The sequence below is a fragment of the Sceloporus occidentalis genome, unplaced genomic scaffold (assembly GCF_023333645.1).
Source record: "Sceloporus occidentalis isolate IW3139 unplaced genomic scaffold, rSceOcc1.0.p SCAF_6, whole genome shotgun sequence".
Classification (NCBI taxonomy): domain Eukaryota; kingdom Metazoa; phylum Chordata; class Lepidosauria; order Squamata; family Phrynosomatidae; genus Sceloporus; species Sceloporus occidentalis.
In genome coordinates this window covers 106,995,139-107,011,545 of record NW_028316986.1, presented here as the reverse complement: position 1 = coordinate 107,011,545, position 16,407 = coordinate 106,995,139, and the positions used below count along the sequence as shown (strand labels likewise).

The 16,407-nt window shown below is 40.5% G+C and overlaps 1 protein-coding gene across 3 annotated transcripts in view; it reads left to right on the top strand.

Moving 5' to 3' along the window:
- The window catches only part of SOBP (sine oculis binding protein homolog), a 199,767-nt gene that overhangs the window by 110,528 nt on the left and 72,832 nt on the right, over positions 1-16,407 (top strand). For 2 of the 3 annotated variants that reach the window (XM_089530637.1, XM_089530635.1), the window contains one exon: positions 12,570-12,665. The exons of the other annotated variant lie outside the window; for it this stretch is intronic. In XM_089530637.1, the coding sequence (XP_089386763.1) occupies positions 12,570-12,665 (96 nt within the window). The remainder of the gene's footprint in view (positions 1-12,569; positions 12,666-16,407) is intronic. 3 annotated transcript variants of the gene reach the window in all.

The window sequence follows — 16,407 nt, the reverse complement described above, 5'->3', positions numbered from 1 at the left end:
GGTGTTCTTATGAACCAAGGCAACACCCCTCCCCGCCCACCTAACCTGGTCTGATCCTTCACTGAGTACCCGGCAGGTAGGGCCTGAGCACACACAGCTTCCCCTTCAGGCCCAAGCCAGGTCTCAGCAATGCAAGCCAGGTCACAGTTGGTATCTTCGAGCAGGTCATAGATAATGTGGGTCTTGTTCTTAATAGACCTGGCATTGCACAGGAGCAGAGACAGGGTTTGTGGTACGGTTGGAATGACCCTCAGATCTCTTTGGATAGAAGAGGGATAGGAAGGGGAGATAGATATTAAGCATCGATCTTGCCTTCCCCTGTAACGCTGATCCACTCTCCTACCGCCATACCTCCCCCTGCCCCACACAACCTCAATAGGAGCCCCGCTCGTACTGAGAGAACTAACCTCTGCCTCCCCAGCCAAAACACTCCCCACATCCATACCCTCCACCTCTCCCCACAGTACAACAATGAAGGCAGAGAGAAGATACTGCAATCATTCTCTGCCGGGTAGCTGGCGTGGGTTCGTCTCCGCTGCCTTCTGCGCAGTCACAGATGTGCGCAACTGCGCAGCTGTGCAAGTGCGCTGAGGTGGAGTCCGGAAAGCAGTCCGTGGGCGTCTCCTGGGCTGGTGCGCAGTTGCGCACCTCTCACAACCCAGGAAACCGCCTGGCAGCAAAACAAACAGCTCCGCACAGCAGTCCAGGAGGCAAGGGGGCGTGACGGAGGAGGGGACCAGGCAGGCTGGCTTTATACGCGTCGCTGCCCCGACGCACCCCTTTCTCTGCCTTCCCCCAGGTGGACCGGCTTTTCCCTTGGTCCGCAGGCAAAGACGCTGAGGTGGAGTCCGGAAAGCAGTCCGTGGGCGGCTCCTGGGCCGGTGCGCAGTTGCACACCTCTCACAACCCAGGAAACCGCCCGGCAGCAAAACAAATAGCTCCGCACAGCAGTCCAGGAGGCAAGGACACTCCCCAAGTGCAAAGAAGGCAACAGAGAGAAGATACCCCAATCATTCTCTGATGCTGGTAGCTAGAAGGGGTTGACCCCTTTCACCCGCACTGAAGAGAAAAAAAAACAACAAAAAACTCTGGGGCTGCTGCTGGCGACGGCTCAGAGTGCCAGGAAGCCGGCTTTTCAGAGGGGCCGCTCCCACCAGCCCCTCCCCCCTGGAAAAAGCCACAGCGGTGGTGGAAAAAGTCCTGCTCCACAGGTGGAGCTGCTTGCCCAGTAGACAGGGGCGTCCCTGGAGCTGTTTGCCCGATGGACTTGGGCTCTCCTGGAGGCTTTAGGGCTGCTGCTGGCGACGGCTCAGGGTGCCGGGAAGCCGGCTTTTCAGAGGGGCCGCTCCCACCAGCCCCTCCCCCCTGGAAAAAGCCACAGCGGTGGTGGAAACAGTCCTGCTCCACAGGTGGAGCTGCTTGCCCAGTAGACAGGGGCCTTCCTGGAGCTGGCTGCCCAGTAGACTGGGGTGTCCCTGGAGCTGTTTGCCCGGTGGACTGGGGCTCTCCTGGAGGCTCTAGGGCTGCTGCTGGCGACTACTGAAGCTTAATCAAAGTATAGAAAATAATGTTTCCTCCCACAGGGAAAGGAAGTTTTTGATTATAAATTACAAAAATGCACAGTAAGTAAGTTATGGGCAGAAATGATTGGCTGTGAAATTATGTTCTTCACTAATAGAATACTGAGGAACCATTTGACATATTTCTATTAATTTATAAAAAATTCTGCTAAATTGTATTAAATTTCTAATGAATTACTTCTATATTTTAGTCCCATGTTTCAACTAATTTAAGAGTTTTATAATACCACATAATAATCTCAAAAGGCTGGCATTAGCAAAAAATAACATAACAATATAAAATAATATAAAATAATCAGGGCTTACTTTGTTTGAATATGATCTTGATTTGTTTTTTTTTAGCAAACTGGAAAATGTCCATGTGTTTGTGAAGGCAGGACATAACATTGCCCTAAAAATGAGAGCAGTATCAGGAGAGTGCCTATTTCTTTTTTTGCAGAGAAAAAAAGGAAATCCATCTAGTATCCATTAATTTAGTTAATATTAGCAGTTTACAGCACTTTTCACTTTTAATTCTTTATAGTAAGTGTTTTATTAGAGCAGCACTCACAATCTGGAGATTTTTTTTATTATTCCTTTACATTTTTGTGGGCAATTGTTATGAAAATTACATACAGGTAGACTGGGAAGTGATGTGCTTTCCTCTTGAAATTCTTCCACTTGTTTTTGCCAGTTTGCTTGCAAATAGCATACAGTCGGCCCTTGGAATCAACAGGGAATCTGTTCCAGCCCCCCCCCCCCACCTTGTGGATATGAAAATCTGTGGATGCTCAAGTTCTGTTGTCCCCAATGGTGGTGTGTGCATGCAGCCATGCTGCCATTAGGGACAATGAAACTTCAATGGCGGCATGTGCGCATGGCCATGCTGTCATTAGGGACAGCCCCCATTATCCCCAGTGGCAGTGCAGCCACCTTAGGGACAGTGGACCTAATTGCAGCACGTCTGCATGCACATGCCACCATGAGACAACATGGATGTCCCTAATGGTGGCGTGGCCACGTGCACGTGAAGTCATTGGAGACAACGCAGGCTTGCCATGTACGGATGCTTGAATCCATGGATGGCAAGTCTGCGGATACCAATGGCCAACTGTATAAGTAATATCATTAAGCAAGAAAGTACAAATTTTCAAAAGGAAAGGAGGAGGAGATAGGGAATTGTGATGAATCCAAAGCATGTGTTTCTTACTTGAAATTACAACGATATTTTTCTGAATGAAAAATAGCTAGTCATGCCAGATATAGTAATATTCAAAGGTGACATTCAAATTGGAGAATTAGCAATTTTCAAATTAAATTGAAAACTTAGAAGTAATATGTTTTGGGATCTAAATTTACAATTTATTGCCATTGAGAGGAATCTTACAGTGAGTGTGTTCAGTTTCCAAATTGTTAGTGTCTAAAAGCTATTTTTTATAGAAAGCATGTGGTGTGGTCTAATGAAGAATTTGACATGGCCTTCAAGACTTGATTTTCATTTCTCAGTTCAGTAAAGGAATCTTTCTGTAAAATGGGAACATAGCTATTACTAAACTGAAGTTGAGTATCAAGCATTGTGTGACAAATCTGAGCCCCTCTGAGTGTCCGCTCATTTCACTTCATAATTTTACTACCAGCATACTGTAAATATAGTTTATTCAAAATGCTTTTAATAAACTTTTTAAAATCCAAGCTTCTCTCTGGAATTTCCTCAACCCCAAATTCAGCAGTTTGCAATCAGCACCATTACTGTTTTAACATAATGAGTATTTTAAGAGGGAACAAAAGAATTGGTTTACCGTGAGCCACACAAACATGTAGATTACTTACACACTTTGCTACTATGTTTGTTTTTTCCCTAATGACTTTTTTCCATGGCCTTCAAACAGAAAGCATGGATTTCATGGTGAAAAATGAAGCAGTGTTGCAATTTGCAACTGTATCCAGACTAAATGAAACCAACAACTATCAGAAGTTATGTGAAATTCTTCTGTTTATCTCAGAAGGATGCTAATTTTGAAACCTAATAATATCTGCTTCATTAGAAGTATTGCTTAACTTTTCAGAGCTGATTCATAGTACCATCAACAGTCTAAAAATATTCATGTACTATGGGCCAGGATGCAATTCTCATATTGAAATAATCTTCAACTGGATATTCCATTGGAATGTGTGAGATGACCTTATATAGGAATCAGGCTGAAAATATTTATCAGTTATGTAGAACTTCCATGCTGTAATTTGATTTTTGGAAATAAATGTTCTTGAAATAAGATGACAAAGGCTTTTCACTCAGAAATCCCAGTCCTTGTCTGAAAGTTTGAGGTTTTTTTTAAAATTTTAAGAATATACTCTTTTTGGTGAAGTAGGAGATTACAAACTATTGCTGCAGAGCATGACTTATCTATGCCATCGAATGAACAACTAAGAGTAAATATAAAATATTGGAAATAGTTCCTATGACATTATGAGGAATTAAAATTATTCAACATACAACAAAGCTATGCGAAGAAAAATATAGTTTCCTGCTTCTCTGGAAATAAATAAAGCTATTTATTGCAGATAAAGATTTCAAGGTAACTCTGTTACACTGCTTATTTGACATATAAGAAAAGAGAACCTTTTCTGATTTGTAAAAAACAAAACAAAACATAATGCTATTCAAAATATCTCATAGCTAGGAATAGATTTCTATCATTGATTTTCTACTACAATTCTATCAGTAGCGATACAGGGGAAAACATCAGAAAAGTGTTATACTTTGATGGATAGACTAATTTGAAATATGAACAACTGCAGTCAGCATTCCATATCTAGACATGAATTTTTTTTATCCATGAATTCAAGCATCCACAGTTTGAAAATATATTTTTTAAAAATATAAATTCTCAAAAGCAAACTTTGATTTTGCCAATTTATAGAAATGATAACATTTTACTCTGTTATTATATATAATAAGACTTGAACATCCATGGATTTTGGTATCCACACAGAGTCCTGGAGCCAAACCCCAGCGGATAACAAGGGCCTAGTGTAAATCAGACTGCTTTAGAAATATTGGAACAGGATGAGCAACTGTCACAAGTTGCGGGTCACACTGCCCCCCAGGGATGTAGCCAGGATTTTGAGAAAGGGGGGGTCCAGACTAAGTGCCACCATTATAATGGTGCTTGGGCGCAGTGGCGCAGCAGCACACACCATTCATTGTATCTAACAGAAGAGGGGGTCCAGACTGCACGGATCCCCCCCCCCCCGGCTACATCCCTACTCCCCAGGGAAACCTGGAGAGCCATGCCACAGCTGCACATCCCTGTAAAAAGAAACATTTCAAATTTTCTACGTGCCCTCATGGGGAGGTGATTTTACCATGTTTCTGAAGCAAATCCCTTTGAGAGTCACTTTTTATTAGAACTTCTAGCCCTAAAATCCATGATAACTGTCATCTTTCGGCCTGTGAGGGAGTGAACGGGCAGGCCCAGCTCCACCAGGACTAGCATGAAGAAAGAGACCCCTCCCTCTAGTCCATCCGGGCAAGCAAATGTCCGCATGCTCCCGAGCCCTACCGCGCTATCCGGGCACCATCTTGGCTTGCCCCCATCCACACAGAGGCAGCCATGATGACATACACACAGCACAGCATCCAAACGGTGCGGCGCTGTGCAGACGTCATCGTTACATGTGAGGGTGGCAATGGTGCCCCGCATGCAGCACAAAAAGAACCCACTGGGAGCGAGTTCTCTTTATGCTCCTGGGAGCCATGCTGTTTGATTGTTGCGGCCTCCATTGGGTACAGAAAGGGGTGGCGTCTTGGCGCTCCTTTCTCCCTGTCCCCATTTCTTACAATGACAAATATAATTTAAATGCAAGTTTTAAGTGCATATTGTATTGTAAACAAATCCTGACTTTATAGATCTGTTGATGGGCTCTGAACATGGAAGTGACTAAACAGAAGGGGGATCTTGATATGGTGGTGGAGAGCTCAATGAAACCATTGTTCCAGTTAGTATTGATGCAATGAAAAGGCAAAAATCCAAACTAGGGATCATTCTGAATGAAATTTTTAAAAAGAGATCAATATTGTAATGGTTTTATACAAATTTATAATCAATAATATTTGACTAAATCCATTTGCTAGTCCCAGCTACAATAGACCTATTGAAACAATGGGATTTACAGAAATGTTCATCAGTTAGCTAGCAAATAACACAGTTGGTCTACCCTAATTTGAAATAGGAATTGGATTTCAGGTATTGTGTACAGTTTTGGTTTGTTATCTCAGAAAGGATTTGGTATAAGTTGGGAAATGTACAAAAAACAGCAAAGATGCAGAGGAGACCAAAATGATCTAGGAGCTGAATGAGCAAAGATTACATGTTTGGAACAAAGCAGGGGGACACAATACACGATAATAAAAGTACGTATGCATTATGGGGAGGAATAGTCAGGGAGAGGTAGTTCTCCATCTATTGGAGATTTGATTAATTTGTGACTAATTTAAGTCCCATTGTTTTCAATTGTCTTTTTAAAGTAAAACTAAGACTATGGAGTTTACTGCACTGGCCCTAAACTGTTTCTAAGCGTCCCCAGAAATGGCGCCCTCTGGAACGGAACGGGGACGCAACTGGAACGCCTGGCGGAAAAAGCGGCATTCCAGCGTGCGATAAAATGGGGTTCTTTGCCCCATCCCGTTCCGTGCACGTTCACGTTTGGAACGCACTGGGCCCATTTTAGGGGTTGTGCGATAAACTTCTATATCCAACCGAATGTTATCTGGTTTAAGATTAAATCCATGGTAGTGCTGGTGCAGCAATGCAAGTACTGTACAACTGTTCTTCCTCTCCCTCTCCCTCCAGCAATCCTCAAAGCTGCCTGAAAATTGGCTCCAGGGCATTTTCCTGTCCATTAGAATAGGATTTGAGGTGAACAGACCTCCAGTTGAAACGTGTGATTGCCCCTCTCTTTCTGCATCTGTTGGATTCTGCGCTTCTCTTCTGTCAACAGAAGTCCAACACTGGATCATGATCTTTAATAAGCAAATTGGTGATCAGATAGCACTAAAACTGCCCCATTTTCTCAAGTGGGGAAAGTATAGCCTTCCATGCCCGTTTCTGTAGTCACCCAGAGTAAAAAAAAATGTGTTGAAAAACAATGCCCTCAAATTCTCCCTATGGTGCACCGGGGCAATTTCATTATGTTTTTTGGATCCCTGAGGTATTTTTTATTTATTTATTTATTTATTTATTTATTTATTTATTTATTTATTTATTATGGTATTTATACCCCGCCCTTCAGAGCGGCTTACAGTTATTATTTTTAATTAGATGGTTCCCTGCCCTCAGGCTTACAGTCTAAAAGACATGGCACAAAAAGAGAAGGGAATGGTGGTGGGAAAGGGGATGAGGTCCAGAGGTTATTCCCTCCCTCTGAGGCCTGTGCCAATCTGTACCGGGCCATAGTTTGGAATGATCCTCTTAGAGCTCATCAAAATCTCTTTTTTGTTTTTAACACCTGAATAATTTGGATCTCCTAGTTTATGGCATTTTCAAAGTTAAGGAAAACCTTTTTCTGCACATTTGTGGGCACTTTGGCTCCTGTTTCTCTTCCTTTTAAATGCTGTTTTTCTTCCCCTCCATCTTTCCCTGTTCTTTCCTGTTCTTGTGAACTTTTTTGTTATATCTCTCCCACTCAACTTTCCCTTCCTTCCTTCCTTCCTTCCTTCCTTCCTTCCTTCCTTCCTTCCTTTCCCAGACATCTTGAGTTCCCTGTTTACTTCTGGGCCCACATGGTGATGCCAGTACAGGGCAAAACTGCAATTTTTTTTAAACAGATAGAGGAAGTGCATTGTGGAGATCCAAAGCCTTCATGTGGTCCTTGTGACACCTCTGCCCTTCACTGGTAGCATCTATGAAAAGATAGAAAGCACAAGAACCAATACAGAGCTTTATTTCTTACAAACTTCCATTGTGATAACTGTTCATTTATTTCTACATTCTACTTTCTATTCTGTAATCAAATAGTAATCTATAATAATGAGTTTGCTCAGGAGAAACATGTTCCATAAGCTGTTTGAAAGTCCCAATAAAGGCTGTTTATTGGACTAGTCAACATGCTTATTGATGTACTCAGAGATTAGTGGGATAAGATTTACTTGTGCAGAAGTCATGCTCATTCTTCCTCAACAAGACTTTTACCTCTGTGTACTTGATGATACTGGCCAAAATTCTACATCATTTATTTAGTTATATATGCATAATTAAATACCATCTCCTGGCCTGACTCCCCCCTGCCATGAATGCCTTCCCAAACATAGTTTACCAGACAGCTACTGGATTGGGCGAAAGCCTGTTCAACTGGTAGTTGAGATACAAGGAAGATGGAATTTCCAAACCACCACCAACCCGTGAGGCTTGCGACAGGGGTCTTGCTTCTGAGCGTTGCAACCTTGCTGGATGACAGGTGGAAATATTAGCTGAATGGACTCCAGTCATCCAATCTGATGGCTGCCTGGTAAATTATGTTTGGGAAGGCATTCATGGCTGTGGCAATAACGTCATGATTCTGACTACATTGTGTTTGTGGATACGGATCAGTTACAGATCTGTAACTTGAGGTTATGTATCAATAACTGCAAAGCTGAATTCCAGCCACCATCTTTAATAATGTTTTCTACCAACAGATGCCAAAGTAACTGACCTATACTTTCCAGGATTCCCTCTTCTCTTGTTTCCATCTTTAAAGTGGTCATTTTCTAACCCTTGGGTATTGAGGCAGATCTTATAAAAAGTTACATATTTTGGTTAGAGGATCCATTTAATAGTTGAGTTCTACAAGTTCTCTCAGGTGGGTACTATCTGGACCAAATCATTTGCACATTTCAGTTGGTCAATAAAGGCTTAAATTTCATCTCTTATCACCTTTATTCACTTCACTTCCTCGTGAACCTACCATTTTGAATTTTATTTTTCACAGTGCTCCAGAGTATTTGCCTTAGGACCCTATCACATGGGGTTAAAACAGCGGCTTACTTTTCCCAAATTCATTGCTAATTCAGGAGGCAGCTGAGTCCTATCACACAGAAATCTCCACTTGGGTCCATCCTTCAGAGGCTGTTTTTAGAAGTCGGAAGCTTCTGATTTTGAAAAGGGGCTGCATAAGCGGCTTAGGCAACTTGGGCTGTATCCAGGATGGACACAGGTGGCAATTCAACAGTGATTTCTGTATGATATGACCTGGCTGCCTCCCGAATTAGTAATGAATTCAGGAAAGGTAAACCACCGTTTTAACCCCATGCGATAGGGTCCTTAGAGTCACTCAGGGCTGGAGCATTGTAAAAATTAAGGTGGAGGCTCCCAGACACAGTTGCCTAAAAGTTCATTTTCTGAGCCTGGGTATTATTGAAAGTGACCAAAAAATCTTCTCATTCAATTAATTTCAAGATGAACCCCCTTTGCAATATGCATATTACAGCCACCCATCACAGGCAAACCAACATTATCTAGAGAAAAATGTGTCATAAGCTGAGATATGCACTATAGAAAATTGCTTATAGACAGTGGCACTCCCACACTGGGTGTCACCTGCTGCAGGGGACAGGGATGGCAGGGTGATGTTGAAACCTTCACCATGTTGTTTGTATAGGCATATATGCAGCTTGAATTTAGTTTTGAATTTTGTGCACTTTTCTGCAATATAGCAAAAAACAACATTAAGTGGTGTGGGTTTTTTTACTTAGAAAGATTCATAGTTTTCTGTGCATTGTGAAAAGACTGCAAGCATAGTTTTTTAATGCAAAGTTGTGCAATTTCTGAAACTTTTGTGCAGTTTTCAAATACAGCACAGCTTATGTTGTTCTGAGAATAAAAAGAAATTCTGCGAAGTTTTGGGATCTTTTGATGTGCCATAAACCCACTGGGTGACCTTGAGCAAGTCGCATGCTCTCAGCCTCAGGGGAAGGCAGTTCCTTTTAGGACTCTGGTTCATGGGATCCTATAAGCAGTAGGCAAATCTTCTCTGAACAAAGCTTGCAAGAAAACCCCATGATAGGTTTGCTTTAGGGGTGCCATAAGTTGTAAATGATTTGAAAGCACAGAACAGGTACCCACATTTCTTCCTGCACAAATTTCTCAAGTTGTCAAGAACTCCAAATTTGACAGTCAAGAAACTGATGAATTCCTGTATCATCCCTAGTCAATATTTGCAATTAATTATCTATTTCATTGAAACATGGAATGCAGGATTGGCAAGAAGCAGTGGCTATGTAATGTTTCTGTGTATGAACTACTTTTCCACCTAGGACAAGGGAAAAGAGAAAAATTCAAAACAAGCATGTGGCAGGAAGGAAGTGGTTGAACTAGGACTTGGTGGTTTCCAGATGTTGTTGGAATGCAACTCCCTCATCATTGGCTATGTGCATTAGTGCTGATAGGGGTTTTAGTACAACAAGGGCTTAAATCTTATTAATTCCAACTAGAATAGAAGCATTCAATAAAATAAGTCAACACATATGTAAATCCCACTGATCCAAAGAGCTTGCTTTAGTGAGAATTAGCAATCTGGTTTAGGTAACTGCCTAGAGAGTTATGAGTTTGGTCATGACCTTCATCTTACACCCTGACCTGGCTTGTGTCTTTGAGGAGACAGTACTACAGAATTTGGGGAGCAAGGAGTAGTCTAATAGTTCAGATTTGAAAAAAACTGCTGTGCCTTCTACACAAAGCTGCATAATCTCCCATGCCTATACCAAGGATGTTGCTACCTCTTTAAGACCTCCATTCTTCAGAAAGGGGCAAGAGCCTGGCATGAGGACATTCATTGTGGAAACTGCCCTTACTGCTGTACACCCTGCTTCTTGATCTGTTTTTTCTGCCCACATTATGTTAGTTGCCCTGCCTCTGCTGGTGACGTATCAAATGAATTTGATCAAGCCTTCGCTGCAGATTCTAGCCATCTAGGACTAGACATAAGCAGAATACCCTTTGGCACTTTACTCCAAATTTCAGATTTCCAGTTTTGCATTTGGCTTGATATTTTTTAATACAAGGAAGAATTATCAAACTGTCTGTCACATGTAATTTCACCTTACAAGATGGAACAGTAACACACATGTAACTGTGAGATAGATGTGCTTGTTTGTTGGCACTGCTGCAAGCCATGCAAACATATGCTGTGATATATTTGTTAGCTTTTAAGGTGCCATGGCAAACTCTGCTGATTTCAAAATTTGACTCCCCTGTTGAACAAGTAGCTATCTGTCTGTACTGCTACCAGGATTCATAAGACAGAAGTTTCTAAATGACTGCCTTTTTGAAGTGAAGAGTTCATTTTGTATGAATATTAATTATTAAGTGCCTAATTCAAAGCTCACTGTACAAGTGGGATTTTTTTTGCTGCCTTCCCCAACAATTGCTCAGGCTCAGGCTCAGGCTCCAATTTTTATTACTAGCCTGGGACTGAAGAACAAGTCACACAGAATACTCAAAGCATTATTATGAGCTGAGCAAGGTGGTTCATAAACAGTTTCATTTATCAAATCTTCATACCCTTGACTTTGTTGATTGTCTTTTTCACTCCACCAAAGTCTTCTTTTGCCTCTGCATTTGGGACAGACATCTTTTTGGAAAAAGCAGCAGAAAGCCACAAAATTTGCAAGGTGTCAATCTTTCCCACAAGCTACAACATTAACAAAAATGAAATTCTTTGAAATGTGGTACATGTAAATAGACAAAATTAATAAGGAAAAGGAATAGCTGTCCTAGTTCATTGATACATGTAAGATTTTATTTTCACACACACTCTTCACCCATGTATTATATCAAGTAAAATATCTGTTTCTTTTCTAGAGCAGAAACAAGTTTAATTTGAAGAACTACCTGCTGCTTGCAGTGCGTCTGTATTCTGTCTGCCTTTCCCCCTCCCCCTTTTGAAGTTCATTGGGTCTTATTTAAATAAGCTGGCCTGAAGCCAGAAGCTCATCATTTTAATGCAGTGTAAAATGGAATATGCATAATTATATGCAAGCCATATGTGAGGGAGACAGCTCAGCTGTGAATTTCAGGAGGCCAGAAGAGAGGGAGAGCGAACAGTCAGGGATTAGATGAGATGAGAGTGGAACAGAGTGCAAGTGTCATCCAAATGAACGGTGTAATGAGCATGCTGCTGACACTCCTCCTTTCACCTACTTCTTCTTTGCTTTAATTCTAAACTATAATACATTGTAGATTAGAAGGAAAATGCTGCATGCAAGCAGTATAGTTGCTAATGGATTGCATTAATATCTCCATTTAAACTGCAGCGTCCTTAATTAACAGTGTAGATCAAAATAACCCATAACTTTTTAATGCATCTTCTTAAATTAAATATTTTTTCTAACATATTTGATTGCCCTCACTTAATGACCACTTGGTTCAGATCTTTACTTAAAGAATTAGGGGGAAATCCATTTAATAGCATTAATGTGTAAATCATGAATATGAAAACCATTTTTAAAGGAATGACCTTGTTTCTTCAAAAAATGAAAGTGGAAGCATATTACTGGCTGAACATTTTTAAAGGTTTTTTCTAATAACTCCCCTCCCCCACATACAGCATATATGTAATATAATCCTTAAAATGCAACAAAATTAAATGAAACCCCAATGCTTTAATCCTATACACATTTGCCAAGAAGTAAATTCCATTGAAATGAGTGGGACCTACTTCTGTGTAGATGTTCATAGGAGTGTACTGTTAAATATTCAAACATCTAGCTGAAATGCTTCATTTGGGGGCTTGTCTCTTTGTTGTTTCTAACTCTTACACCAAAATCTATTTGCATGGTTTTGGGGAAAATGGTGTAAAGAGCACTAAAAGTTCTAATATCTAAAAGGTTTACTGCATATTTAAGCAAGCTTCTAAATGTTGTTGTATTTTGGAATTCCCGTTTGTTGTAATGATCTGAGCTGTTATGCATTTAGCTTATTTTTTCTTCCATTATTTGTAAGTCCCTAAATAGGCCATTATATTTCCCTTCAGGCTAGAGATGAAGATGGACATGCTGAAAATTTTCCCCAGCAGCACTATGCTAAGGAAACTCCAAGACTTGCCTTCAAGAATAACTGCGAACTACTTGTAAGAATAACATACTTACAACAAGTCTAGATTGTTACTTTAGCACAGTGAAAACAGTTTTTTAAAAGCTTTTTGTTCATGATTACATAACATTATGAAATATTACAGTTTAAAATAATAACCTGTACCAGTTGCAAATGCTAACTCTGATATGATCAAAGAATTTTGAGCTCTCAATTTACATGCAGATCTTTTATAATTTATTATATAGTCTGAATGGCCTTGTAACAGCAGGATTTTAGTGCAACTGAAGGGTGTTTACTCAGAAATAAGGTTCACTGTGTGCAGTTGAGCTTACTCTGCTTAGTATTGTGCTTAGTATTGCAACCATAGTGATATGGTTGGTGTCATTCAGTGAATGACTAGTAATAAAGAGAAGGGTGCAAGAAAGAGGGAGGATGAGAGAGAAATGATACCTAAACGACAAAACCACTTTCCCTTCTTCCAGCCTCCCTTCCACTGTTTTAGTGCTTTAATTGTTTTGAGACAACATTTAAAAAAATAACATGGCATAACTGACACACAGTACTCCCTTCAGAATTCAACTATGCTAGTATATTGGAAAATACAATGAGATTTTTTTTTCTTATTCTGTTTGGCAGGGAATGAGAAAAAGTCAGAAAAGTACTGACAAGGAGCTTGGAATGTTTACAAGCCATAAGAGAGATTATATCAGCTGTGAACAGATATCTGTTCCAAGCCAGGGTTAATTTGCTGTTCATTTTAGCATTTGCAGCTAGTAAAAATTAACAGCAAATAGAAATGCCTATTATATTTCTATGCAACATAGCTTTTGGATGCAAATGTTTTGGATTAGGAAGGGAGAGTCAAAATCCTGATGAGCACATGGTCACTACTCCTTTTTGTTTCTCTTCTGTTCTGTAGTTTTTAAAAGCAAGTATTTACGTTTGTACCAGTGGCAATGTCTCAGTAGACTTTAGGAAAAATGTATTTTTTAGTCTTTTTGTTACGAGTGAAGAGAGGTGACAGGAAAGAGAGTATTCCCATGAGATTTTAAAATCTGTATAAAGTCTACATTTCCCTTCTTAATGCATGTGATATTGGTGTTGTGTTGTTTCAAAATGCTGAACAGAACATTGTGGTTAATTTGAGCACCAGAAAAATGGGGGGGGGGGGGGGAGGGAATAAATGAGGTAGTTTTAGAGTTTCTTAAAGTTCATCCTAAATGCTTGAACCGCTTGAAGTTTTTTTTAAAAATTCCCTACAAAACCTTATAAGGAAGGGCTGTTTTATTATGCCTATAATATAGCTTTTGGACAAGGCTGAGAAATTGTGTCTTGCCTAACTCGACCTAGTGATCTATTGGCTAACGTTTTATATTAAGGGCATTTCAGGTCATAGTTCATGTCTTACGCTGCACATCTAAATGCACGTATTAGAGTATAAGAGCCACTGGAGTCAGTGATAGCTGGAGGTGCCATGTCAATTTTGGGTTTTAGTTCAAAATTTAAAGCAGCTATCTAAGGTGCAGAACTCTAGCCTCAAAATAGCTTCAGCACCTTGGATAATTCCTTTGAAAATTTGACTAAAACTCAGAAAATATTCACTACGCCACTGGAATGGGAAGCACCAGCTACACTGGTAAACCTTCTGATTAAACTTGTGTAGGATTGAATGATTAACATCTTTAAAAGTTATTTCTATTTCTACTTCTTTTGCATTCCCCCAAACCCTAGAATTAGCCACTGTTGGACCTGTAGTGGCAGAAGTGCCTCAAAAATGTTCCAGAGCCTTGCATAGATGTCATGGTCACAACCCCACTCTTAAGGAAAACATCAGTTCTGTCAACTTTGAAACACCAGTTCAGATGTCTAGTTTTACATCCACAAAAATTTATTTATTTATTTATTTATTTATTTATTTATTTATTTATTTAAAAAGATTTCTATAGTAATTTCATTTAGATCCTACCATGCTCCCATAGCCTTTCTTCTCTGCACTTCCCAGTTTAGATAAAAGATAAGCCAAGAACAAACCATGGGTTCTTTTTCTGGTTTGATGGGAGAAAAACAGTGCAGAGAATGGTAGCTTCCCTATAATTTGCATGATATGATGAATATAAAAATGGTTTGTTTAGTTGTTCTCACAGAAAGACAGTAATGGTTAAGTGGCATGTATCCACATACTGCTTGAACATGACACGTCAAGACAAGGAGTTAGCAATGAGTCTGAAAAAAATACCAGGTCATATTAAAGATTTGTTCTGTGCCTTAGATAGGGTTGTTTGCTTATCTATAATTAAATTTATATCTCACTTTTCTCCCATGTGGGACCCAAAGCAACTCACACTGCACATTAAAACCATGTAGCTAAAACTAATAATACAATTGTATTATAATACAAATAGTACCTTAATACAATTTTTTAAAAAAAGGATTAAACAACCATCAGGATGGTAGAATTCAAAGGCATAGCTGTGTTAGTCTGGATCAGTTTGCAAAGCAAACTTGTAGCACCTTTTTGATTGAGAGAAAGAGAGAAGTTAGTAGCATAAATCTTTGTAGACTTAGGGCTGGTACAAACCACCAGGAAGTGGCGTCCTGGCAGCGATAGTTGGGCTTGGGAGTCTGCACCAACCGCATGCTCCCTAGCCCTATGACGTGTGGGTGTTGCCATGATTGCGTGGCCCCACCCACACGGGGTGCACATCAATGACGTGTGGAAGCCCGATCACCCAAACTGCTCTGGGCGGAAGAGCCATCACAGGGCTGCGTCACACCCCTTATGACGGCACAAAAAAGGAGCCACATAGAGCGGCTCCAGCACATTTGTGCTGCAGCATGCGGATCCTGCAGCACAGATGTGGGGCAAAGATGGGAGGCACGGAGCCGTCCGTCTGTACTGGGCCTAAGATTCTAAACACACTGTAGACATAATCCAGTTTGAGACCGCTTTAACTACCCTGGCTCAATGCTAGGCAATTCTGGAAACCATAGTTTTGTGAGACATTCAGCCTTCTCTGGCAAATTGCTCTGGTGCCACAAAAATAATGCAATTCCCAAGATTTGCTAGCACTGAGCCAGGGCAGTTAAAGTGGTCTCAAACTGGATTATTTCTGCAGTGTGTTTTGGGCCTAAGTCTACTTCATCAGATGTGCATCTGATGAAACAGATTTGGGGCATTGCTAGAAGAGGCTAAAAAGTAGACTTTTAACAGGCTAAAGGTGTCTTTGGCCAGTACTTATCAGACAACATTGTGACTACCCTGCTGCCACCCTGTTGCTTTAGTGCAGCTTTTCATTGATGGGCAGAATTCATCAATGAGGTTTCATTGTCACTATTATAGCACGGGTATTTTGGTGCAAAAAGCCTCTTTACTTCATTTCAATTCCACCATTACAGCAATAATGTGACAGGACAGCACCATACTCTCCTGCTCTCCCCTCCTCCCACTTGCTACTCCAAAGCAAGCTAACTCTTTTGTATGTATACGTATTTATGACAAAACAATAGAATAAAACAAAACAAAAATATTTTAATTGTTTTAATTGTTTTTGCCATACATATGCAAACATATCAAAATTAAAAAAACAAGCCATGGAAGGGAATGATGAATGTAGTTAAGTATAAGGTAGTGTTTAGAAAGTATGTGTATGTCAGAAGGTGGTAGGGAGGATGCTAGGATGGAAACAAATAAGTAGGTTTAGAGAAAGTAGAAGTGAAAGTAGAAGTTGAAAAGGATATAGAGGGAGAAGTAGTAGAAGAAGAAGTGGAAGAGGAGT